The 26,043-nt window shown below is 42.6% G+C and overlaps 1 protein-coding gene across 12 annotated transcripts in view; it reads left to right on the forward strand.

The window, feature by feature from the left end:
* TAF1 (TATA-box binding protein associated factor 1) overlaps positions 1-18,138 on the forward strand; it is an 84,150-nt gene extending 66,012 nt beyond the window's left edge. For 4 of the 12 annotated variants that reach the window (XM_045051356.1, XM_019823953.3, XM_019823955.3 and 1 more), the window contains exons 33-40: positions 7,302-7,369; positions 7,709-7,825; positions 7,975-7,980; positions 10,991-11,116; positions 11,972-12,073; positions 12,342-12,498; positions 13,554-13,731; positions 16,337-18,138. In XM_045051356.1, the coding sequence (XP_044907291.1) occupies positions 7,302-7,369; positions 7,709-7,825; positions 7,975-7,980; positions 10,991-11,116; positions 11,972-12,073; positions 12,342-12,498; positions 13,554-13,731; positions 16,337-16,556 (974 nt within the window). In that variant the 3' untranslated portion in view covers positions 16,557-18,138. Of the gene's footprint in view, positions 1-490; positions 622-7,301; positions 7,370-7,708; positions 7,826-7,974; positions 7,981-8,929; positions 9,203-9,269; positions 9,471-10,990; positions 11,117-11,971; positions 12,074-12,341; positions 12,499-12,611; positions 12,883-13,553; positions 13,732-16,336 lie in introns of those variants that run through there. The other 8 variants (XM_004000619.6, XM_004000618.6, XR_006593360.1 and 5 more) reach the window with 7 other exon arrangements.
* Positions 18,139-26,043: the final 7,905 nt, after the last annotated feature.

The raw sequence follows: 26,043 nt of genomic DNA on the forward strand, positions 1-26,043 counted from the left end.
GCTAGTAGATAGATAGATAGCAATCTGGTATGAGGCAGCATCTCCCTGAAGTCTTGTGCTTGTGATGAGTAAGATGGTATCATATGCCAATAAGCAAATATGTACCAGAATATATTAAGGCTACAACAAAGTCCATATTTAAAAAATATCATAGGAGAAAGTAAAGATTATTACTTACTAAAAGAAAAAGGAGACTCAAGAAAAAAACAGGCTTTCTTTCAGCGCTGGAGTTTGTGTAATGTATTTTCAGGGCACCTCTGTGGTGTCAGGAGAAACCAAACAAAACCTGAACATGAGGGATACAAATCAGTGTTAACTTCCTCCATGTTTATTCATTATAAGCTATTGTAGTTGATATCATGTAGAGTTGGGCCAAGAGTACGGAAATAAAAATGGCCACAGGTAGACTTAATGGTCTAAATCTAATAAGTGATTGCTGTAAGCTACGTGTAGACAGGAACCATGTCTGTCTTTTATCCCTGGTGCTTAGGGTAATGTTTGGCACATAGTAGAGACTCAATAAATATCTGTTGCGTGAACGAATGGCCAGAGGTGGAGCTGCAGTACCAAGAAAGGAGAGTGGTGCTTCAGAAGCCATGGGATTAGAGTTTTAAGGAAGAAGTAAGTATCGGCTGCAAACACAACACAGGGCTTCCAAGGTCAAGTATGAAAAATGTTCACCACATTTGGCAGTTAGCACATCACTGTTGACTTGAAGAGAACAATTTTTATGAAGTCTTCTTTAACACTGCTTCATTCTATGACACATTGCTACTTCCTCTACAGTCCCTTATTACTTTCTCCATTATTGAAATTGTGAGTGTATAATCTTCATGAGGCGATGAAAGGCATCAAGGTCAAGGACCTGTCTTGTTTTTGTTAGTTCTGTTTTGTTTTTTAATTTTTATCTTTGTATCACCAGAACCTGGCACTGTACTTGGCTTAAAAATGAAGAGTTAAGGCCTGTTATGAATTGTACTCTACAGGAAAAGGTGTTTTGAAGTCATTATGTGGTTATTTTTTCCAATGGCTGTAGAGATATGATGTGACTGTTTAGCCAAGACTGTGTTATATGTATTTTTTTTAATTTTAATGTGTATTTATTTTTGAGAGAGAGAGAGACAGAGCGCAAGTGGGGAAGGGACAGAGAGAGAGGGAGACACAGAATCTGAAACAGGCTCCAGGTTCTGAGCTGTCCGCACAGAGCCCAATGCAGAGCTCGAACTCGAGAACGGTGAGATCATAACCTGAGCCGAAGTCGGATGCTTAACCGACTGAGCCACCCAGGCGCCCCGTATGTATTTTTTTAAGTTGCCGAATGGAATAGTGGTTCACTTAGGAAAGAAAGAAGCATTTTCAGGTTCTTTAGGGCTTTTCATCAGATAGTCAGTCCTGAATGTAAATCATACCTTTGTCCAGTGAGATTTATTACCCCAGTTCCCCTCTGGATAGTTTCTGGCTTCTTGAATTTCTGGTCCAGATTCTGAGTGAGGTTCTGTTACTCCAGTTTGAGAGATCAGACCTCTTATCTTAGAAACTAAACATCTTAATTTGCATTTGATCCACATTCTACATAATGTAAAGAGCCTAGCTACAGTCTCGAAGATTAGATTTACTTCTCTTTTTACCTTTTCTGGACCTAGTTTGTGATAAATATCTAAGAATTGAGAGAGTTCAAGCTCAGTTTCTTTGGGATCTGTGGACCATTGCATAGTTTCTTTAGGAATTAGCTATATGGATTTCTTCTCCCTTTTTAAATCTGGCACTGATTTTTTTAAGGGAGCTTTCTACTGCTAGGATTTGATTTGATTTTTTAATTTTAATTATTCACATTGGAACACGTGCGTATCCCCCTGCACCGTTCACTGTCAGATAATACTTTAGGTTTGTTTTGGCAGAGTACTCATTTTCTTAGGAGGAAGGTTATTTTGGGTATCGACGGAAAGATTCTCAAAGGATATGTGAGCTTGAGAGTGATCACAAACATCCTTTTCTCCTTGGTTGAGCAGGACTGCTCACCAACTTGACTGGTATTTTCACTGAAACCTTTCAGGAAGCAATAATACTTGTTTTCCCTCTCTCACCAGAACCATGAAGCTTGCAGCTTTCTTCTCACATCTCTGCAGAGGTCAATTAACTTAGAAATGACAAAAAGAATTTTCTTGATTTGGGTGGAAAATCAGCCTTCCTGAGCTGTCATTGGAATTACCACTACTTAAGGACATTTGGATTTGAATTCTATATGATTCTGTAGGTTACTGCCAATCCTTATTTGAAATAAGGCCAAGTATAGATTTATTTCCTTGACAAGACATTTGCAATTACATTGCTCTGATTTAAGGAGAGAGAGAAAAGCAAAGTATATTTGGAAAAACATTTCTTTTTATAAACAGGTAGCTTATTCTCCTGTAGGGCACAGTGATAATTCATAAATGGCCTTATCTTTCATTCATTTTTGTGTTGTTTTGGGAATCACTCGTTAAAAAATTAGTTCTGTTTTTCTGTGTTGTGACCCTTTAGGGACTAGGAAATTGAATTCACTTTCCACTTACTCCTTTTCCCCCTATGATAGCTCCAGCACCTTTATTATTCCCACAGAGACCCTGTTAGTTTATATGTCTCTTTGCTGGACTCCTCTTTTCTTCCTAATCTGTGAAGCCTACTGTTGATCATCCTACTTCTAGTAAGCTCCTGACTGCTGCAGAATAGAGAGCAGTATTTTTAGCTTTATGGAAATGGTGTGGTTATAGACCCTTTTGAGAGTCTGATGAAAAACCATGGATCTTCCACCCAGAAAACTGTATATTACGTATAGAATTTTGTTTAGTTTCAGTACATTCATGGATCTCTTTATCTCATTACCACCCCATTCAAGAATTCCTGGGATAAGAAAACATCTGGGTGTCTTATCCTTTTGGGGTGGGTATGCATTTATTTATTTATTTATTGAGGTGTCTTGAGATACAATGTTATATTAATTGCAGGTGTACATCATAGGGATTCGACAATTCTATACATCGCACTATTCTCAACACAGTAGTGGTGACAATAGTCGCCGTCTGTCAGCGTACAACTCTATTGCAATATTATTAACCATGTTCCCTATGCTGTAGTTTTCACCTCTGAGACTTACTTATTTTAGAACTGGAAGTTTGTATCTCTTAATACCCTTCACCTATTTCACCCATGCTCCCACCCACCACCCCTCTGGCAACCACCAGTTCGTTCTCTGTATTTTAAGAGTCTGTTTTTTGTTTGCTTGTTCATTTTGGGGGGGGGGGGGTTAGATTCCATATATAAGTGAAATCATATGGCATTTGTCTTTCTCTGACTTAGCATTATACCCTCCAGCTCCATCCGTGTTGTTGCAAATGGCAAGGTTTCATTCTTTTTAATGGCTGAATAATACTGCATTGTGTACGTGTGTGTGTGTGTGTGTGTGTGTGTGTGTGTGTGTGTACACCACATCTTTATCCAGTCATCTCTTGATGACACTTGCACTGCTTCCATATCTTGGCTGCTGTAAATAATGGTGCAAAAAACATGGGGGTGCATGTATCTTTTCAACTTAGTGTTTTCATTTCCTTTGGGCAAATTAGATATTTTATCCTTTTTTGTTCATGTTAAAAATGGTTTGCCAACTCCACCACCATCTTTTATCAAAAATACTTCAAAGCTATTTTGCATTTAGTAGAGTAATAGAGTTAAATAGCTGAACCCCTTGTCATGCTTGAGAGCACAGACTTAAAAACTGAGAAGGCACACAAACAGCTAGCAATCCAAACACATGGACAAGGACAGGTATATCAGCTATGTAAATAAGTGTGTGTGTTTTTATATATTTTGGGGTTATTATTAGTGGGTATTTCTTTATATACTGCAAAGAAAATGGGGAAGGAAGAGGTTCCATCTGCAAAATATTTTTTTTTTAATTTTTTTTTTCAACGTTTATTTATTTTTGGGACAGAGAGAGACAGAGCATGAACGGGCGAGGGGCAGAGAGAGAGGGAGACACAGAATCGGAAACAGGCTCCAGGCTCTGAGCCATCAGCCCAGAGCCCGACGCGGGGCTCGAACTCACGGACCGCGAGATCGTGACCTGGCTGAAGTCGGACGCTTAACCGACTGCGCCACCCAGGCGCCCCCCCATCTGCAAAATATTTTTAATGTGTATTTTTGATAGAGAGAGTGTGAGCAGGGGAGGGCAGAGAGAGTGGGGGAGACATGGAATCTGAAGCAGGCTCCAGGCTCTGAGCTGTCAGCACAGACCCCAACGCGGGGCTTGAACTTACAAACCGTGAGATCATGACCTGAGCCGAAGTCAGATGCTTAACCAACTGAGCCACCCAGGCGCCCCTAATTTTTCCTGTATTTTAAAGAAGAGCATTGAGGTGTTAAAGGGTTAGTTGAGGTTTAGGTTTCAAAATTGAAGTCATGTAAGGTCTGTATTCTTCATGTATAGGCTGGAATTGTAACTACAAGGCAAGTCCCCATAGGTAGCGTTGTCAGCATACCATAAGCAGTTCTTGTTTGCATTGGCTTGCAGAAGGAGGCCTGTGGCCTGTATGCAGCCTATTTACTCAAGCATCCTGTATTGCTATCAACAAGAGCAAGCTTATCTGAGAACTTTTGCAGTCTGTCTCCCTCAGTATTTTGAGGACCAGGCTACTGGTGGCCGTAGGAGATTAGAGCTCTGGAAATTTGAGCTGCGGGCTTATCACTGAAACTGTCCTTGATGGTGAGCCAGCTCTGGCTGGCTGTATGTGTGTCCTAAATATCTTGATGGAGGACTTTGTTTTCTTTCTAGTTTATTTTTGTTTGTCACAGTCAGCTTGTGTAAGGATACAACTTTGAAAGAATACATCTTTGAAAGAACACATGGCCTATCTGAGATTTTAACTGAAAGAGACTTCTTTGTTCATATAATAGCTTATAATAATCAGAGTAGGTCTGGCATGAAAGTTGCACATATACACATGGTGTATTTTTTAGCCTTTGCATCCTAATAAATATTAGGTTTAATTCAGGGATCACCTACCCTGTGAAGCCTTTCCTAATTCCTTTTTCCCCTCTCACTTCCCAGAATTGGCCACTTCCTCCTCTGTGCCTCTACTGAACCCTGTATGAATTTTTTCACTTCATTCTGTTGCCCTGTTTGTTTAAAAAAATTTTTTTAATGTTTTGTTTATTTTTAAGACAGAGAGAGACAGAGCATGAGTGGGGATGGGGCAGAGAGAGGGGGAGACACAGAATCCAAAGCAGGCTCCAGGCTCCGAGCTGTCAGCACAGAGCCCAATGCGGGACTCGAACTCATGAACCATGAGATCATGACCTGAGCCGAAGTCAGACACTCAACCGACTGAGCCACCCAGGCGCCCCTGCCCTATTTGTTTATATTCTATCTTACTGTACTAGACTTTAAGTTTCTTGAGGATATGGTCTGTATCGTCCTCATTTCTGTCTGGCACATAGAAAGTATTCAAAAATGTTTTAAGAATGAATGAATGGGTAAATGAACAGTATATTAAAGAATAATTAAAGTTAAGGATTAAAACCCCAGATGCCTTTAGGGTCTAGGCATAAATGAGTTAAGCAGACCTGGGCTGGTAACCTGCAGAACACACACCTTATCTAAAAGGGGCAGCTGCTCCTCAGCCCTGGCCCATTGGTGCTTTGTGGGAATGACGGCTCTGTGTGGCCACATCTTTTCATTCTTCAAGAGAAGCCAGACATTTGGGGTTTTACATGAAATTTCTCGCTCATTAAACATTGTCAACTAAGTACGATTTTTCTAAACTTTTTATTGAGGTATAATTTACATACAAAAAAGTGTTTATGTTATAGGTGTATAGCTCAGTCTGTCTTCACAAACTGAAATGATTTTTTATGTGGGCTAAACAAAACTGGATTGACTTCCAAGCCACCAGTCTGCAACCTATGACAAAGGCCATGGGGGAACTGTATAGTCTAGTTAAGAATCACCAAATTGGGTGGCTCAGTCAGTTAAGTGTCCAACTCTTGATTTTAGCTCAGGTCATGATCTCACGGTTTGTGGGTTTGAGCCTCGTGTTGGGTTCCATGCTGACAGTGCAGAATCTGCTTGGGATTCTCTGTCTCTCTGTTCCTCCCCCACTTGCTCGTTCTCTCTCTCAAAATAAATAAAATAAACTTAAAAAAAAAAAAAGAATCACCAAACTGGTAAAAGTGTCTCAAAGCAATGTGTGGACTTTATTTGCATTATGATTCAAAGAAATCAAATGTAAAAGAACCTTTATGAAACAATTGGGGAATTTAAATATTGACTGGGTATTGAATAATATTAAAGAATTATTGTGAGTTATTTCAGATGTAATACAGTTGGTTTGTTTTTTTTATAAATATAGATTCAATTTTTTAGAGCAGTTCAGAGGAAAATTGAGTGGGAGATACAGAGTTCCCATATACCCCCTACCTCCACATATGCATAGGCTCTCCCATCATCAACATCCCCTACCAAAGTGATACGTTTGTTACATTTGATGAACCTACATTGGCACATTATAATCACCCAAAGCCCATAGTTTACATTAGGGTTCATTCTAGGTGTACATTCTGTGAGTTTTGACAAATGTATAATGATACATATCTACCACCGTAATATCATATGGAGTATATTTTAGAAGAGTCCTCAAAAGGGTGCCTGCGTGGCTCAGTTGGTTAAGCATCTGACTTGATTTCAGCTCAGGTCATGATTTCAGAGTCATGTGATTGAGCCCCACCTCTGGCTCTGTGCTGCACATGGAGCCTGCTTGAGATTCTCTCCCTCACTTTCCTTCTCCCTCTTTCCCTCTGCCCCTCTCCTGTGCACGCATACTCTCTCCCTAGATAGATAGATAGATAGATAGATAGATAGATAGATAGATAGAACCTTTAAAAAAAAAAGAAGAGTCCTCAAAGACACGTACTAAAACAATTTGTGGATGAAATAAATGATACTGGAATTTGCTTCAGAAATGATACTGGAATGTGCTTCAGAATAATTTGGGAGGAGTGTAAACGTTGAGGTTTAAATGAAATGAAACTAACCCTGTATTGGTAATCATTGAAGCTGGGTAATGGGTACATGAAAGTTCATCATATTAGTGTCTCTGTTTTGGTATGGATTTGAAATTTTCCACCTCCAAAATTAGAGCAAGAGTCCAAGTTAAAGCCGAAGCATGATTTCTTGAGGCTAGGATACCATGGGACACTACTGCCAATGCTGGAAATAAATTTCTGGAACTGAAGTCTGCAAAGGTCATGGCATTTTCTTTCTTTTGTAGGGCCCGAAAGTCAGTATACTAAGACTGCCCAGGAAATTGTGAATGTCTGTTACCAGACACTGACTGAGGTACGTGGTAGGGAGGGGGTCCCCTTGGGATGTAGCATCCTGGAATCTCTTTGTTCCCTTGGGTGAGGAGGCCTTCCCTGCCCATCTGATTTTCAAATGTAACCTCCTGCCCCCCCAACCTCACCCCTCGTCCCTTATTTCCTTTCCTGCTTTATTTTCCTGCCTAGCACTAAATGTTCTTAACAAACTATGTCATGATTTACTGTAATTATCGTATGTGACCTGCCACTGGAAATAAGGTCCATGAAGACAAGGATTTTTGTCTGCTTTGTTTACTTTTATATCCCCAGTGCCCAAAACACATGTTCGGTGAATTCACTAATATTCTTTATTTCTCAGTATGATGAGCATTTGACTCAACTCGAGAAGGATATATGTACAGCTAAGGAAGCTGCTTTGGAGGAAGCAGAATTAGAAAGCTTGGACCCCATGACTCCAGGGCCTTACACACCTCAGGTGAGTTTGAAGACTAAGAACTGCCTCTTATAGTTTGCTTATTAGTTTGGGAAATTGGGAGCATGTTAACAGATACATTTACTGAGATACCCTTCTTCTCTGTCCTTCCTCTTCATATGCCTTTCGTGTGCTTTCTTGTCTTCTCAAAGGCTAAGGTGAGTGAGGGCCATGGGTCTTGGTGGCCTTGTTGAATCCAGAAGAAGCAGGTGTGGGATGAATGAGTGGGGTGGGGCCTTAGTTGTTTAGGCAGTGTTCACAAATACCAGATTCCTGACTGCCATGGCCAAACGTGTCTTCTGGAGTCTCTGGAGTTCCCTTGCCCATGAAATGGGGCTCGAAGACTTCCCTAAAGTATAGAATTCTCAGTTACAGACATTGGCCACGTTGTTCCTGTGCCTTATAGGCCTGATGACTTATTCCCTCTGAGGTATCCCAGTGTAGCTCAGACGTCACCCATTTTCCTGGATTGACTCCTTTTCCTTATAAATGAAGACTGGTAACATTTATAACTTTTTTAAAGTTACATGTCAAAAGAGTAGGGAGCAAGATTAATAAGAAATTTATAGTCTTTCTGTTGAATATATTGAAAAATTTGGACATAAGAGAGAGTATGTTTCCAGATTTCAAGAATAGGACTTACCAGAATATGGCTGGTGCTTGGTTTCTGTATTGAAGGCACTGTGGTAAAGTGGGAAGTACATGAATTTTGGCGATAAAACACGCCTGGGTTTGAATCTTAGTTCTATTACCTAGCTTTGTGAACTTGGGGAGTTAAGCCCTTTAACTCCCATCTCCACTTCTCTAAAATGTACTTTCTGAGATGATTATAAACATCAAATGAGTTAATTTGCCTGGCACATAGTAGACATTCAGTAAATGTTTCCTTGTCTGTATGACAACTGTCTACAAAGTTCTCAGGAGCCCTTTCATATTTAGCCAAATATTTTAATGCAAAATCCTCCCTGTTCCCACTGGAAAACTTTTTTTCATTCTACTCTGAACTGATACTGCCACCTGTGTGCTCTGTGTTGGACTCTTGCTGTTTGTATCTCATGCGTGCACTCTCCCTCTCTGTCTTTTACTCTCTTTCACCCCAAAACCTAGGTGGCTGAGGGGCCAAGTATAAAGAGCCCTAAGATACTTCTTCCAGGCCCAGAACAAGGGAAGGCTCTTGGAGTATGTGGGCAGATTGGGGCCGGGGGGCTTGGGTGAGTGATGTTGCCCAGGAAGGCCCTTTTTGCTAATAGGCCCACAGCTCCTGCAAGACCCTTTCTGGTAAGTTAAAGCCTGGGTTTTGGCCGTCATTCCTCAGAAGAGTGTAGCCACTGAGTGGCACGCAGTTTGCTCTAGTCTGTGACAGTGGAAACCTAGTCCTCTGTGAATCAAACCCTTAGACCCAAAGGTTATCTTCCTTTCTTTTCCTCCTGTTCCCACATGGCCTCAGGTGGCTGAGGAGAGCCTGGCTACTGTTCTCCCTCCTGAGCCGGAGCTGTTGCCCAGGCCAGTCACAGGGGCTGCCATGAAGAATAGGGCGTAGATGGTGCCTCTTCATCACTCCCAAGTCGCCCTCTCGCCATTGCCTTCACTCATATACACATCTTGAAGTGTAAGCCCGGTGCATTTTCCCTTACCCTGAGGAAGATGAGTCTGAGTAATTGTCCTTGTTCATCACGACTTTCAAACCCAAATGTTACGAAAGCGTGTTTGTGTAAGTTTAACCTGTTGTAATTCTGGTTGTATAGAAACGTAACAGTAATCATACGTTACTTCCGGCCTTAAATGGTGGTAGTCAAGACTGTATTTTCACTCAGCTGTTCCACTGCTCTCGTGTTGCATCACACATTCTGCTTAACACTATCTAAAATTGCTCACTTTGCAGTTTCCCACTAGCCCCTCATTCCCTGATCTTCTCTTCTGTTCAGCCACGAGTTTATCTGCTCTGAATGCTTTCAATTCCGTTTTGCCTCTCTCCAAAACCCTCTTCAATCAGCCTTGCTTGTTTGCTTTAAAAAAAAGAAAACCCACAAAGTAACACCAATGTGGGGTTTTTGTTAAACGCAACGTGCTCATTGGGAAATAATAAAGGAGAAATAAATTACCTAGAGTTAAGTCCACCACTCAGAAAGAACCAATCGCTGTGAACATGTTGGTGTGTTTCCTTCAAATCTGCAGTGTGATATGTGTGTGTGTGTGTGCATGTGCACACAAGCGTATATAGACACACTTTATTTTAAAGTTTTTTAATATTTTATTTATTTTTGAGAGAGACTGCGAGAGCAAGCAGGGGAAGGGCAGAGAGAGAATAGTCTTTGAAAATGTGATTTTTAAACAGCCGCATAATATTTCTACCCTTCACCAGATTTTCAGAGAACTCTTTCTTACTTCTCCAGCCTGTTGTCTATCGGTTCCTCCTGCCCTCCTGTCACTGAAAAGTCCATTTGCTAAATCCCTGTTCTCTTCAGGAGAGGGAAGAGGGAAGGGATCTATAATTTATTGAATACCAGGCATGGGGTAAGGAGCTTACACATACCTCTTCATTCTCCCAACAACCTTAGGAGGCAGACATTATCACCCATGTTTTATAATTGAGGAAACCAAGGCTTAGAGTGATTAAATAATCTCTTGAAGTTACTCACCTAGCAGGTGGTGGAGCCAGGACTCAAACCCAGGATGTTTTGTTCCAAAGCCCACGTTTTTTCACCACACCATTTTGCCTCGTAGCATCATCCTTTGATGAGCTCATAAACGATTAACCCACTACATGCTTTTGTTGGAATTGCAATTCCTTTATCCCATTTCCTATTAGATGTCTCTAAGCCAGTCAAAATTGAACAGGTACGAAGCCCCAGGTCTGAAAACAATAAGGCAAAGCTTAGAAGACACTAGGTTATTGAACAGAAAGGCTGTCGGGACATAGAATTGCCCCATAGCTTTGATGCTTTTCCACTTCAGGCTTCAGATCATATACATCAGATGCCTCTCTGCTAGAATGAGCAGCATTTGAAAGATTCCCAAAAACCTGTGCACAAAGCTGTGTCAAACTATTTTCTCTTTAAATGGATTGCTCTGCATGACCTTCTTCTGCAGTGAATGCTCTAAAGGGGAGTTCTGTATTTCTTACTCCCTTTTCCTAAATAGAAGCTAAGTTGTACATTTGTGCCACAGCCTCCTGATTTGTATGACACGAACACATCCCTCAGTATGTCTCGGGATGCCTCTGTGTTTCAAGATGAGAGTAATATGTCTGTCCTGGACATTCCCGCTGCCACTCCAGAAAAGCAGGTGACACAGGTAGGATGTTCTTTTTCTCTTCATGACATTGGTGATATGCTTTGGTGGGGAGTGAGAGAATGGTGGTGATATATGACATGTATCATGGATGATTAGGCCCTTTTGGCCCTAAGAATGAAGCCTTACCAATGTGATTTCAAGGCAAGCTGGTGGCAGGTCACATGACTTGCGTTGTCTTCTGTCTGTCCCCACGGGCAGAGTCAGGCACAACAGAACTTCAGGGAAGGCACAAGTATGAAAAGTGTATGAGGCATCAGAGCAACCTCACAGGTGACTAGAAAGACCAACTAACTGCATTCAGAGACAGAGTTCAAAATAATTGGCCCTTCTACTGTACTGTATGTATGCTAAATCTAAATTAAAATTATTTATGAAATTCAATTAAATTTGAGAGATTGGGCTGTTCTAGAGGTGTCAGAAGATACTCCTCTTCTGAAGCCAAAAATCTTATCGGCTGTATCAGCTGACCTCAGTCAGGAGATTTGTTCCACTGGAGAGTACAAAACCCAGGACAGTTTTTCTGTCCCAGAGAATCCGACAGAAGCTGAGGAAAGCTTCGATTAGGAAGGAAGAGTCTCCTTGTGATGATACAGCAAGAGTAGACCAAGGACCCTCCTATTCTTTGAGTCTGTTGTTGTTGTTGTTGTTGTTGTTGTTGTTGTTTTAACTCTACCAGTGATTTCCAAAGAATGAATGGGACGAAGCACACATGCCTTGAGCTATGTAAACAGCCCCCACTAGCTGTGGGGTTGGCTGGGATATCAGGGAGGAGCATCCGTCCTGGGTGAGAGCCTTTGGTTAACTCCTCCTACAGGCACGTCCCTCAATGATGTGCTATTTGTGTTCCTTACTCAGATGCGCCAGGGCCGAGGTAGGCTGGGCGAGGAAGACTCTGATGTAGATATTGAAGGGTATGATGATGAGGAGGAGGATGGGAAACCTAAGACTCCAGCCCCAGTGAGTATGCTTACAGAAAGCTTATGGTTACATTATGCCCTTATATGATAGGAGCCCCACTAGTACAGGGCAGGCCAAATCCCAGGGTGATACCAGAGAGTCTCCATAGTGAGGCCCAATCCGACTTTAATCCTTGGAATCAGCTAAACAAATCTATCCACCACAATTACTTAACTTCTTGTGAGGCAGCAAGGGTGGTGCTGGTGGTGGCTTGTGGTCTCTCACTCGGTCCCTTGATGGGACTTTGACCCCAGCTGGTCTTGTTCAGGAAGGTGAAGATGCAGATGGTGATCTCGCAGATGAAGAGGAAGGAACTGTGCAGCAGCCTCAAGCCAGTGTCCTGTATGAGGATTTGCTTATGTCTGAAGGAGAAGATGATGAGGAAGACGCCGGCAGTGATGAAGAAGGAGATAATCCTTTCTCCGGTAAGTCGTGTTCCTTGGTTTCTGTTCTGGGTAGCTCACCGCAGCACCCTGAGGACTGGAGAGGAAACTTCCAGCCACATACGCTCTTACCAGAAGCTGCTCTTTTCTTGCAGTCCCATTACTAGACTCAAAGGACTGAGCACTCACTTGTAGGATTACATTCATTAGCCTTAGAGGAGGTGAAGAGATATAACCTAGAGAGTGAAAAAGACGACAGTGGGAAAGGCAATGCCTAAGTAACATCTGTGAGTTGAATACTTGACGAAGATGGGAAAGAAGTATTATATTCGTAACGGGGAAGGAAAATAAGAAAGACCCCGCTTTACTCAACCAAAAGAAAGAATGAGATCTTGCCATTTGCGACAACACGGATGGACCTAGAAGGTACTATGCTAAGTAAAATAAGTCAGAGAAAGACAAAATACCATATGATCACTCATGTGCAATTTAAGAAACGAAACAAAACCAAAAAGAGCTGAAACAGACCCATAAGTACAGAGAACAAACCAATGGCTGCCGAAGCGCAGCAGGGTGGGGGGCAGGGAAAATGGGTGAAGAGGAGTGGGAGGTACAGTCTTCCAGTTATGAAATGAATAAGTCACAGGAATAAAAGGCACAGCATAGGGAATTAATCAGTGATACTGTAATAGTATTGGATGTTGACAGATGGCAGCTACACTGTGGTAAGCATAGTGTAATGTATATTGTCAAATCACTGTGTTGTACACCCAAAACCAATACAACATTGTATGTCAATTATACTTCAATTAAAAAAAAAATCCCTCTTGGTTTATTTTGTCAATTACTGGCAGTGGCAGAGAAAAAGTATAGGAGATGATGGGGGAAAAATAACCAAGATTGGACTGCAATGAGAAAAGGAAGTGGTTATTTGGGTCCTGTTTCTGAACTATGGTCTTGCCGATACTGTCCCTAGGCACTCCGAGGTGAGGGATCCACAGTGCCTGTGTGGATATATGGCCATAACTAGTTTTGGAAGACCAAGCCAAAGATGTTAATTCTGTCAAGCTTATCTCAGGCCCTCCTTCTTTTCACAGCTATCCAGCTGAGTGAAAGCGGAAGTGACTCTGATGTGGGGTCTGGTGGGATAAGACCCAAACAACCCCGCATGCTTCAGGAGAACACAAGGATGGGCATGGAAAATGAAGAAAGCATGATGTCCTATGACGGAGATGGTGGGGAGGCTTCTCATGGTTTGGAGGATAGCAACATCAGGTAATTGGCAGCAATGTGCTACAGGGCTGTGGCATCAGTGCCCAGCTCTGATGTCAGAGGTCCCAGCATCAGATTAGTTTCATCCAGCAGAGATTTCCTGAGCACCTAGAGCCAGACACTGTGCTAGCTCCTTGAGGATACACAGAGGAGCAAGCCGTATCCTGCCCTTGAGGACCTCAAAGTCTAGTGGAGGAGGCTGATGCAAACAAAATCATTGGATATAATGTGCTAAGTGCTATAGCATAAGTTAAGTACAAAGTGCCAAGTCACCACTGAGGATGGAGTACCTCACTCTGCTTGGAGTGATCATGGAACATTTTGCAGATGAGGGAACATTTGAACTGGACCTGACAGGCTGAATAGGTGTCTATTAAGTAGAAAAGTGGCAGCAGGTGAGGAGATCCTTAGAGACGGGACAGTATGTTCAGAGGCGCACTGAAATAGAAGAAGGATGTTCTCGAGTAAAGGGAGGTTGTTGGGAGGTTGTTGGCTCCAGAAGTAGCAGGGGATTATATTGCAGAGGACCTTAAATGGCATGTTGAGACACTTGGAGTTTGGGTAATGGGGATCATCACTTCAAGGACAGGGAAGGCTTTTATGTTAAATAACTCTAGGGCAATGGTAAGGATTTCAACTGGGATCTGTTAGAAGCGTGGGGGAAAGGAAGGGACATACAAGAGCTGTTGAGAAGATAGATCAGTTGCATTCAGGAGGTAGGGAGGTAAGATATTTCATGAATGGGAATGTCACTGAGCTAGGAAAGAGGAAGAACGGGTATTAGATGAGGTGGGAAAGGAGGAGAAAATGAATTTGTCTTTGGACACGTTAGATTTAAGACATGTCGGATACATCTAGCCAGAGGTATGCAACAAGCAGTTAGGGTCTTTATTGACTCATTAAGCAAATATTTATATCACAACTTAAAGAGCAAGTAAGATGCGGTCCCTTCCTTCAACGAGTTCGGGCTACTGGGAAACTTAGAGCAGGTAAATAGACAATCGTAGTGTGACGTGAAAGTGCTGTGACAGGTAACCACAGGGTTTTTCTGGGACTTGGGTAGGATTGGGGAAGGGGAGCCACTTAGAGGAGGAAACTGAGCTAACTCAGACTAGGAATTTAGCTAGGTGAAGAAGAAAGCAAAGGGCACTTCACAGAGCCAGAACAGGATAGGAGGCATGAAACAATTCTAGAGAATGCAGGCAGCTCCATGGCTGGAGCTTTTGATCCATGATCCATGTGATGGAACCGATTTAAAGAGGTAGGTAAGGATCAAATCATGACGGGCCTGAAAGTTTGGGGCAGACACTGAACGAGAAGTAGGAGCAGATCTACATTTTGGAACGATTGCTCTGTACCCCAAAAGAAATGCAAATGGCCCATAACTATGTGAAAAAATAATTTTCCTTAGAACCAAAGAAAGTCAGTAAAACCACGAAATGCAATATTTTGCCTCTAAGATTGACAGAGATGAAAATGAGTGATAATGCCCAGGGTTGGAAGAACGTGAGGAAAAACACACCGTGGTGGGTGTGAGAAAGGTATAGCAATTTATTCTTATAAACCAAAAACTTTAAAAAATGGGCATTCCCTTTGGCCCCCAACGTTCCATGTCTAGGAAGTTATCCTATGGCAATAATAAAACACCTTCATCAAGACACTTGTACAAGGAGTTTCATCACAGCACTGTTTTTAATAGTGGGAAAGTTGGAGACAGCTTAAATAGCCTGGTGAGAGACTTGTTGCATAAACCCTGTTACAGCCGTATAGCAGAACACCATACAGCTATCAAAATGATGCTCTAGATGTATGTTTATTGATGTGGAAAGATGGTCATTATAATCACTAGTGAAAAAAGCAGATTCCTAAAAGACCTTGTAGAGTATTCCAAATTTGTCAAGTAACAAAATGGTTAAGCATCTAAGTGAAGTACACAGAAAAAAAATTTAGAAGATCATATACCCCAGTAGATTATCTCTGGGTGGTGGAGTTCTTGATGACTTTTTCTCATTTTTTCTGGTATATACTCTATCTTTTTTAAAACCAGTGAACATGCATTGCTTGTGTGATTTTTTTTTTAAGTAAAATTAAGAATAAACAAAAAATAAAGAGCACTCTGGCGGAAGTGTGAAGAATTCTTGGAGGAGAGCAGGACTGGAGGCATGAAGACTGAGTTCAGTGGTGCAGGCCAGAGAAAACAAGGGACTAAGCTAAGGCAGGCAGAGTAGAGGTGGAAAGGAGGGGACAGAGAGAAGATCTGTTGAAGAAGTAGAATCTTCAAGACTGTTGACTAATTAGAAACACAGATGAGTGAAGCTATAAATGGTACATGAAACCATGAGGCTGTCAGAACATGTATGGCCCCGTAAGCTGGCAGTGTGTTGTTTGGGCGCGCTTTAATTCGGGTTCTTAATGTATATTGAAGTTGGCAGGGTGATGTTTTGAACGGGATCATTTTCCTCTTGGGGACCTGTAGAACAGTCCAGAATGAGTCATTTTAGTGTCTAGGGGAGGTGAGATGAGCTGATCCCTCGGTGGCACCGAGAACAGGACTGGTCATCTAGAGGATGGTGCCCGAGCTTGAGAGATGACATGTTTCTCTTCTCAGTTATGGGAGCTATGAGGAGCCTGACCCCAAGTCAAACACCCAAGACACAAGCTTCAGCAGCATCGGTGGGTATGAGGTATCAGAGGAGGAAGAAGATGAGGAAGAAGAGCAGCGCTCTGGGCCGAGCGTACTAAGCCAGGTCCACCTGTCAGAGGACGAGGAGGACAGTGAGGATTTCCACTCCATTGCTGGGGACAGTGACTTGGACTCTGATGAATGAGGCTTCCTTTGGGCCTCCTTGGTCAGCCTTCCCTGGTCTCCAGCCTAGGCAGTTCACCTTCCCTGATTTGTTTATGATTATATGGTGTCTGATCCTGAAATCACTGGATTAATTTATTAAGAAATAGTAAATAAATCACAAGTCACCTCTTCTGATCTTCTTGGGGCAGTGCCACACTGTGATTTAAAACCAAGCAGCCCCTTCTCCCCTACCACTGACAAAAGGAGAGCAATCTTCTCTGCTTCTAGCACCCTCCTTTAGCTCTACTTACTGCTCTCAGTACCCCTTTTCCCTCAGGAAGGAGGACAAATGATGAAAGGAATAACAACTTTCTGTCTTCCTGGTGTCTTCAAAATTTGCCAAGCGTGGCATCATCTCCGCTTTGTAATTTGCAGGCTGGAACGGGTGACTGCCCCCTTGCTGGGACAGAGAATTGGGTTCTGGTGGGCTCTGCGCCCCAGTAAACACATGAACCTATCGGACAGACTGCCTGTGGCTTTATTATTTATTCAATTATATGATGAGGCAAATGGCTACCAATCTTTGAAACGGCCTATATGTCAGAAATGATCCGTTGCTTTGTGAATGTGTTCTGTACCCCTCCTCCCCAGGGGAAAGGGTTCCTTAGGGCAAAGACTATGTCTTCTGTTTCTTTTCATGCTTAGAACATGGGCCTATGCATAGTAGGTACTAGGTAAATGTTCCCAGAATCATAACATCCTCAAGAGATTTGTTATTGAGCGTCTCCTCCGTGACAAGAACTCTGTCAGATCCTTAAGATGTAAAGGCAAAGACGACACATTGCTTTCGCCGGAAGAGCTCGCCTTCGTGTTGGGGGAGGGGGAGTGGAATTCAAAGCATGTTTATAAATCCTTACAGTGCTCTGCAATGAGTGCAATTAAGAAGCTAGACACAAAATATAGGGGAAAACAGAGGAGTGATCATGTTCGGAAAAGCCAGGGAAGTCTTCCTAGAGGTAATTTGTAAGCTGACTGTTGAAGAATCAGTAGGAGCTTGCCAGATAAAGAAAAGTCCAGACAGAGTGTAACATGAAGTGAAAAGGCCGAAGTCTAGAGATAGCAGAGTGTGTTCCTAGATCGATTGATTGTACCTGCCTTGTCCCAGAAAGGATGAGAGGTGATTTATGCTGGAATGGCTAGAGATGAGCCTGAAAGACACAGGAAGCATATCCTTGACGATAATAAGTGTGATTTATATATTATGGGAAATGATGAATTCTGGTGGGATTATTGAATCAAATTTGTGTTTTAGAAATTTTCTGTACATTGGATGAAAGAAATTGAAGAACCATATGTAACAGACAAGTGTGACCCCATTTTTGTAAAAGCCCAAACCAACGTGTGTATTTATGTGTGTGTATATACTTGTATATGCAAAGGAAAAGGTTTGAAAGGAGGTATGCTAAACTGTTCACAGTGATAACCTCCGGGTATTGGGATTGGAGGGGAGGGGGCAATATAGCTTTATGTATACTGGGAGGGTATTGTGCTTTTATTTCTGGATTGCCTAAAATTTTTTTATGAGTATGTACTATTTTTCTAATAAAGTTTTAAAAAATCCAGCAATAGTGTGGAGAGTGGTTTGGAGGGGAACAAATCTCGTTCAAGCAAGGGGAAATGGAGCCCAATGTAGAGCCGTGGCATTAAGATAGGGAGGAGGGGCATGAATTTGAGAGATCTTCAAGGGAGCAGGCGGTGCAGAATCAACAGGACTTAATGACCAGTTGGCATTGGAGACAGAAGAAGAGGAATGGAAGATGACAGAATTTTGGTTTGGGAGATTGGGCGCGGGTACATGGTATTCATTCATTTGTTCACTCAACATTTATCAAGCCCCCTGTCTTTATCAAGCAGTGTGTCTGATGCTGATACAAAAGTGAGGTCTAGTTTCTGATTGCAAGGAACTTAAGGTCTATAATGAGACACAGACATGTAAATAAATAAGTTGAATAAGACATGATCATTGCAATAAATACTTAACGAGGATCTGTGGTGACAGGAAGGAGTTTCCAACTCTGCTTGTGGAGTAAGGATGGGAAGGTTTCACAGAGGAGACCTTTGAGATGGATCATGAAGAGTAGGTAGGAGTTTGCCAGACAGAAGGGAGCAGAGGGGAGAGGGCATTCTTGGCAGAGGGAGCAGTGCTTTGGGGCATAAAGTTGCACGGTCTGTTCATGGAACAAGTATTGAGGATGGGTGGAGTAGACGGAGCATGTGTAGTATGGTCATTACAAATCTCAGGATCAAATGTTCGTTTTGTTTTTATTTTTTAAATTTTATTTGTTTAATATGATTTGGCAAATTGGCTTACATACAACACCCAGCACTCATCCCAACAAGTGCCCTCCTCAGTACCCATTTTCCCTCTCGCCCCCACCCCGTCCTCCCTCAGTTTGTTCTCTCTCTCTCTCTCTCTCTCTCTCTCTCTCTCTCTCTCGTATTCGTTTTTTTGCTGTTGTTCTCTATATTTAAGAGTCTCTTGTGGTTTGCCTCCCTCCCTCTCTATAACAATTTTTTTCCCCTTCCCTTCCCCCATGGTCTTCTGTTAAGTTTCTCAAGATCCACATATGAATTTTTTTTAATTTAATTAAAAAAAAATTTTTTTTAATTAAAAAAATTAATTTTGAGAGACAGAGACAGAGCACAAGTGGGGGGTGGGCAGAGAGAGAAGGAGACACAGAATCCGAAGCAGGCTCCAGGCTCCAGGCTGTCAGCACAGAGCCTGACATGGGGCTCAAACTCACAAACTGCGAGATCATGACCTGAGCCAAAGTTGGACACTCAACCAACTGAGCCACCCAGGCACCCCTTATTTTTTTTTAATTAGAGAGAGTGCGAGCAGGGGAGAGGGCCAGAGGGAGAAAGAGAGAATCCCAAGCCAGCTCCATGCTCAGCACAGAGCTCGACGCAAGGCTCGATCCCACCACCCAAGGATCATGCCCTGAAATCCAGAGTCAGACCCTCAACCAACAGACACTCAGGTGCCCCCAAATGCTCATCTTAGATCACGCTGGCCACGGTGTGAAAACAGATGGACCGGGGAGGGTGGTTTGATGCCAGATGAGCCGAGGCGTTGGCAGTAGGGGCGTAATGAGAGGGACACTTTGGTGACTGCATAATGGAAAGTGAAAGAGTGGAAGCTTGGTTTCTGACTTAGGTGACTGGGTAAGTGGTGATACTATTCATAGGTTGAGGGTGGAAGGTCGGAGAAAATCACTAAGTTTGGTTAGAAGCACGTAAGTTTAAAGGAAAATAGGTAGAAAGCTTAGGATTTGTGTAATCTTGGGAGCAGGTTAAGATCACCCAGGACACGTGTTGAGTCAGAAGAGCATGGACAACAGAATTCTGGTGAAGACCAGTATTTAGGTGTGGTCAGAAATGAAAACTGGAAGAGTGGTACTTCTCAAACCAAAGAAATTTTAAGGGGTGGGGGAGATCACATGGGTGCCACAGAGAGGTGAAGTCACAGGAAGCCTGAGCGAGAGCCTTTGGCTTTGGCAACTTGGAGGTCCCAGGAGACCCTAGCTAGCACAAGCAGTTGTAGAGTAGTGAGACTGGAAGCCAGCAGTAGGGTGGGGAGCAGATGGAAGATGAGGGGAGTGACACTAGAGATCATAGACTACTCTTAAAAATTTTTTTTTATGTTTTATATTTGAGAGAGAGAGAGCACATAGGGGAAGGGCAGAGAGACAGAGACAGAATTGGAAGCAGGCTCCAGGCTCCGAGCTGTCAGACAGAGCCCGACGCAGGGCTCGAACTCCTGAACCATGAGATCATGACCTGAACCGAAGTCAGATGCTTAACTGACTGAGCCACTCAGGCGCCCCGAGGTCATAGACTACTCTTAAGAAGCTGGGCTGTGAGGAGGGGCACCTGGGTGGCTCAGTCGGTTAAGCATCTGACCCTTGGTTTCAACTCAGGTTGTGATCTCAGTTTGTGAGTTCCAGCCCCACATTGGGCTCTACACTAACAGTTCAGAGCCTGCTCGGGATTCTCTCTCTCCCTCTCTCTCTCTCTCTCTCTCTCTCTCTCTGTCCCTCCCCAGTTCGTGCTCTCTCTCTCAAAATAAATAAAAATAAACTTAAAAAAAAAAGAAGCTAGGCTGTGAGGCAGAAAAGGGGGAGAGTCTTAAAATTGGAAGGTAAGTACACATGCTTCTATAAGCTTGGGGGAGAAAGCAATAGAGAAAGGGGTTAGGAAAAAAAAAAACGGGAGAACTGTTGGGAAGCCCTGTGTGAGCACAGAAGGGAATGTTAGGCAGCATGGCTAGCAATCCATTCTGCAGAAGTGGTCTCTTTCTCCTGAGAGAGCAAAGGATGGATGTAGTGTTTTTTGTTTTTTTTTTTTTAACATTTACTCATTTTTTTGAGAGAGGAGGAGCAGAAAGAGAGGGAGACACAGAATCCAAAGCAGGCTCCAGTCTCTGAGCTGTCAGCACAGAGCCCGAAGCGGGGCTCAAACCCATGAATCGTGAGATCATGACCTGAGCCGAAGTCAGACACTTAACTGACTGAGCCACCCAGGCACCCCAGGATGGATGTAGTTTTAGATCGGTATGGAGATAAGGGAGTTGAGAAGTTGAAGAAGTTCCCACCTTCTGGCTTTGTTTCCTCTGTGAAACAGGCAAGATCCTTGCAAAAAACGTGGAAATGGGACAGGAGCTTGAATAACTGTTGAACTACTAAAGGACGGTCATGAAAAACGGGAAACTAGCTATGTGCCTGACAGTTGCACAGAGATTGAATGAAGGCATAGCCCTTCAGTGGGAAAGCATGCAACTGTTGAAAAAAAAATGAAGAAAATCAATATGTACTAATGCAGGAAGATATTCTTGAAAAAAATCAGACCAATAATAGGCAATGATGTTTGATTTCATTTGGGGGTATACATCTGTGTGTGCATACTCAAGGAAATGGGGTGGCAAGAGGCACTTCAAGCCATTAGCACCTCTAGCAGTGAGGTGAAGGGGGGGTAGGGCCCCTTCTTATCACCACAAATCCTTCTACTTATATTTAAGTGTTTCTTTTTTGTTCTTTGTTTTCATTTGTGTTTTTTAATGGTCGCTGAAGGAAGTGGGTGCTGGAGCTGACGGGATCCAAAAAAAGGATTGCTGGGTGTTGAACCAGCCCAAATGAGGTTAAAGACGTTGACTTAAAATGGTACCAAGTCATTGTGTGGTTTGTCTCCAAAGGTACTTAGCAGCACAGCTCTCAGAAAACATAAGGCAGTGTGGGGTGAAGACCCAGAGATAAGAGAGAGATGGGTGGATTTCCTTTCAGTCACGATTTCTCGACTGCTCTGCAGCAAGCCCTGTCCTGGGCGCTGAGTACAGTGCTGGAGATGGGCGAGTCCATGCAAGAGTGTGATAAGTGAAGTGATGAGTATGGTGTCCTGTAAAGATAAAGAGGAGGACATGTAACCCCAGCTCTGGAACAGGGGGAGGCAGACCTTCCCAGAAATGACTGGTAGGAGTAAGCCAGGCAAGGAAGGCATTGGGGATGGGGAATGGGCATCATTCCAGGCAGAGAAAATGGCATGTGCAAAGAACATGTAACTGTAAATGGGGATGGTCAGAACGCTGTAGACATGCAAGGGGCCGGCAAGAGCTGAAACTAGACTCAGCACAGTCCAGATCACGGAGAGCTTTGTGTGTTTTGCCATTGAGACCTCATCCTAAAGGCAGTAGGATCTGTTGAAGGACTCGGATCACTTTAGAAGCACTTTGGGATATGGATTGTAGAAGGACAGGATGAAGATGGTTGTAGCAGTCATTTCGGCAAGCTCTGAATCAGCCGGTTGTAAGGAGAGGACAGTGGACAGAGGTTGAGAGAATGTAGGAGGTAGTATCTATGAGTGACAGATTAAATGTGGGTGATATTTCAGTCAATAAATCTTGGTTGAGCCTAGTTAGTGGGTGCCAGGCATTATTCTAGGTGCTCTGAATACAGCAGTGAATAAAACATAACCCCTTCCCTCAAAGAGCATACAATGTAGTAAAGATAGACAATAAATAAGTAAATAAGGGTGAGAAGTACTATGTAGAAAAAACAAAGTGATATGAGAGGATATGGGGCGAGGATGCTAATTTAATGGTCAAGGAAGACCTTGCTGGGCTGCTGTTATTGGTGTATAGATACGCATATACTACTTTGATAAAGTTAAAATATATATATATATATATTTTTAGGGGCACCTGGATGGCTCAGTTGGTTGAATGTCCAACTTCAGCTCGGGTCATGATCTCGCGGTTTGTGGGTTCGTGCCCTGCGTCGGGCTCTGTGCTGACAGCTTGGAGCCTGGAGCCTGGAGCCTGCTTTGGATTCTGTATCTCCTTCTCTCTCTGCCCCTCCCCTACTCGTACTCTGTCTCCTCTCTCTCAAAAATAAATAAACCTTTAAAGAATTTGAAATATATGTATATTTTTTAAATCTGAAAAGGTCAGCAACGAAAGAACCACAAAAGATGCTCTAAAAGACTGGCCAGAGAAATAAAACATTAAAAAAGGTGGGGAGGGCGCCTGGGTAGCCCAGTCAGTTGAGCAACCGACTTCGGCTCAGATCACGATGTCACGATTCCTGAGATCGAGCCCTGCATCAGGCTGGCTGCTGTCAGTACAGAGCCTGCTTTGGATCTTCTGCCTCCCTCTCTCTTTGCCCCTCCCCTGCTCATGCTATCTCTCAAAAATAAAGCATTAAAAAAAAAAAAAAGACTGGCCAGAGAGGTATGAAGAAAACAGGTTACACTGTTTTATGGAAGCCAGAGGAGAATTTCAAAGGATAAAGCAGTCAGCAATGTCCACTACTTGCAGAAAGGTCCATCATATAAGTACTGAAGTTTGTCCTTTGGACTTGGCAGTTGGTGAGCCTAGTGCAAACAGTCTCTTTGGAATGAGTGATGAAAGCAGATGGCAAGCGGGTTGAAGAACGGATTGTGAGGAAGTAGACTCAGAGCTTGATTTCATTAAATAATAGCCGTCATCCACTATGCCTGCCTCTGTGCACAGAGCCTTTCTTACCTGACCTCATTTAATCCTGAGCCCCCTAGGAGATTGGTATTACTATTCTCATTTTACAAATGAGGAAACGTGTTGAAAGGTACAAAGGGTAGACGGATTAAGTACTTGGACTGGAGATGGACCCTTTTAAATCAAGACCCAGAAGGATGGGTGTTGGATATATCTAAGCAGTAGGAAGGGCGCAAACCATACCTCTGGGCACTGGAGACTCTAACAAGGAGTTTTCTCTTTATCCTAAAAGTAGTGAGAAACTTCAGTGGGAGTGGAGGGGAGCTGGAGAAGGTAACCTCAGGTTTCTTTTTTTTTTTTTTTAATTTTTTTTAAGTTTATTTATTTTTGACAGAGACAGAGTGCAAGCATGAGCTGGGGAGGGGCAGAGAGAGAGGGAGACACAGAATCCGAAGCAGGCTCCAGGCTCTAAGTCGTCAGCACAGAGCCCGACGCGGGGCTCGAACCCACAAACCGTGAGATCATGACCTGGGCCGAAGTCGGACACTTAACCAACTGAGCTACCCAGGTGCCCCTCAGGTTTCTTTTTCCAAATCTTCAGTCCCTTATCAGTGTAAAAATAGCCAATTTATTTCCTATTGGTGGTGTAAATTTCTTGCAGTCCCTGGGTGTTAGGTACCACAGTACATTATTTGCCTCAATAATCTCACTTGTTTCTCCCCCAGCTTTGAAGGTAGTTAAAAACCCTGGTTCCTAGGGGCACCTGGGTGGCTCAGTTGGTTAAACATCCGACACTTGATTTCGGCTCAGGTCGTGATCTCAAGGTTTGTGAGTTTGAGCCCCGTGTCGGGCTCCACAATAACAGCGTGGACTTGCTTGCAATTCTCTCTCTCCCTCTCTCTGCCCCTCTGCCACTCTCTCCCCTCTCAAAATAAACTTTAAAAACAACAACAATAATACTGGTTCCTAGGCTCCAGTTCAGCCCTCTTGAGTCAGAATATCTAGGGAAAAGGACTGGTGGTCTGTGTATTCTACAGACAGCCCAAGTAATTCTGATCTGAGAGGTTTGGGAAAGTGACCCACCAACATTCCCAAAGTAATGTTAGCCTCTGTATCAGCTGTTCTTAAACTAGTGTACATCAAAGTGGCAGTAGGGGTCGCTTAATGTAAATTCAAATTCCTGGGCTTGGAATGTGCATTTTCAATTACACCTGCAATAATAATCATAATTGTAATATGCCTTTAATATACCTCAAATACTTTAGTATACCTTAAAGTAATAATAGTGATAATATTAATAATCTTTTGGTAACTCTAAGTGCTTTAGAAGACATATAGAATCACAATTTTTATTTTTACTTTTTATTTTTTTATTTTTTAAATTTTTTTAAAGGTTTTTTTAAAAAAATTTTTTTAATGTTTATTTTTGAGACAGAGAGAGACAGAGCATGAATGGGGGAGGGGCAGAGAGAGAGGGAGACACAGAATCGGAAGCAGGCTCCAGGCTCTGAGCTGTCAGCACAGAGCCCGACGCGGGGCTCGAACTCACGGACCATGAAATCATGACCTGAGCCGAAGTCAGACGCTTAACCGGCTGAGCCACCCAGGCGCCCCTAGAATCACAATTTTTAAATCATCAGGTAAGTAATGCAAATTTTTCCTTTGCTTTTTGGTTCATAATAACTTAATCAAAGTTTTTAAAAATACTAAATTACCTTTAGTATCATGTGTCTCACCTGTTATTTATGAGTGTCATGTGCAAACTGTAGCAGTTTATATTATATATAAATTAGAAATTCTGCAGATTAAAAGATGTAAGACTTTGGGGGCAGTGGGGTGGTTCAGTTGGTCAAGTGTCCGACTTCAGTTCAGGTCATGATCTCATGGTTCATGAGTTCAAGCCCCTCATCGGGCTCTGTGCTGACAGCTCAGAGCCTGGAGCCTGCTTCAGATCCTGTGTCTCCCTCTCTCTGCCCCTCTCCTGCTCGTGCTCTGTTTCTCTCTCTATCTCAAACATAAATAAATACTAAAAAAAATTTTAAAAAGATGTAAGAGTTTGAAAATCATTTCTTTTGAATTTTACTTATATAGGTTCAGAGTCTCTACATTTTGGGGACTTGAATCGAGTCTTTTCAATCAATTCCATCTTACAACTTTCCAAATTTTTTAAATATCCATTCATCCTGATTTACAATACAATAAAAATGAACCCTTAAATCCTGTGTTTGTGATTCTCTCACTTATATAATAAGACCTTCTATCAACCGTACACTTGACTTAGTTATCTATAATCTATGTAAGAAATGGTCAAATAACAGAGGAAGCAGAATTCAATTACATTGGAAAGTACGGAATATCAATGATCACAAAACTATTCACTCTTCCTTTGTTTTCTTCTTAAGAAATCAGGAATATTTTAAGGGGAGGAAAAGGCTATATTGGAAAAACGGGAGCAAAAAAATGCTCAAAAGTAGAGACATTGTTAAATACTTCGGAAGGAAAA

Source organism: Felis catus, chromosome X, assembly GCF_018350175.1.
Source record: "Felis catus isolate Fca126 chromosome X, F.catus_Fca126_mat1.0, whole genome shotgun sequence".
NCBI lineage: Eukaryota > Metazoa > Chordata > Mammalia > Carnivora > Felidae > Felis > Felis catus.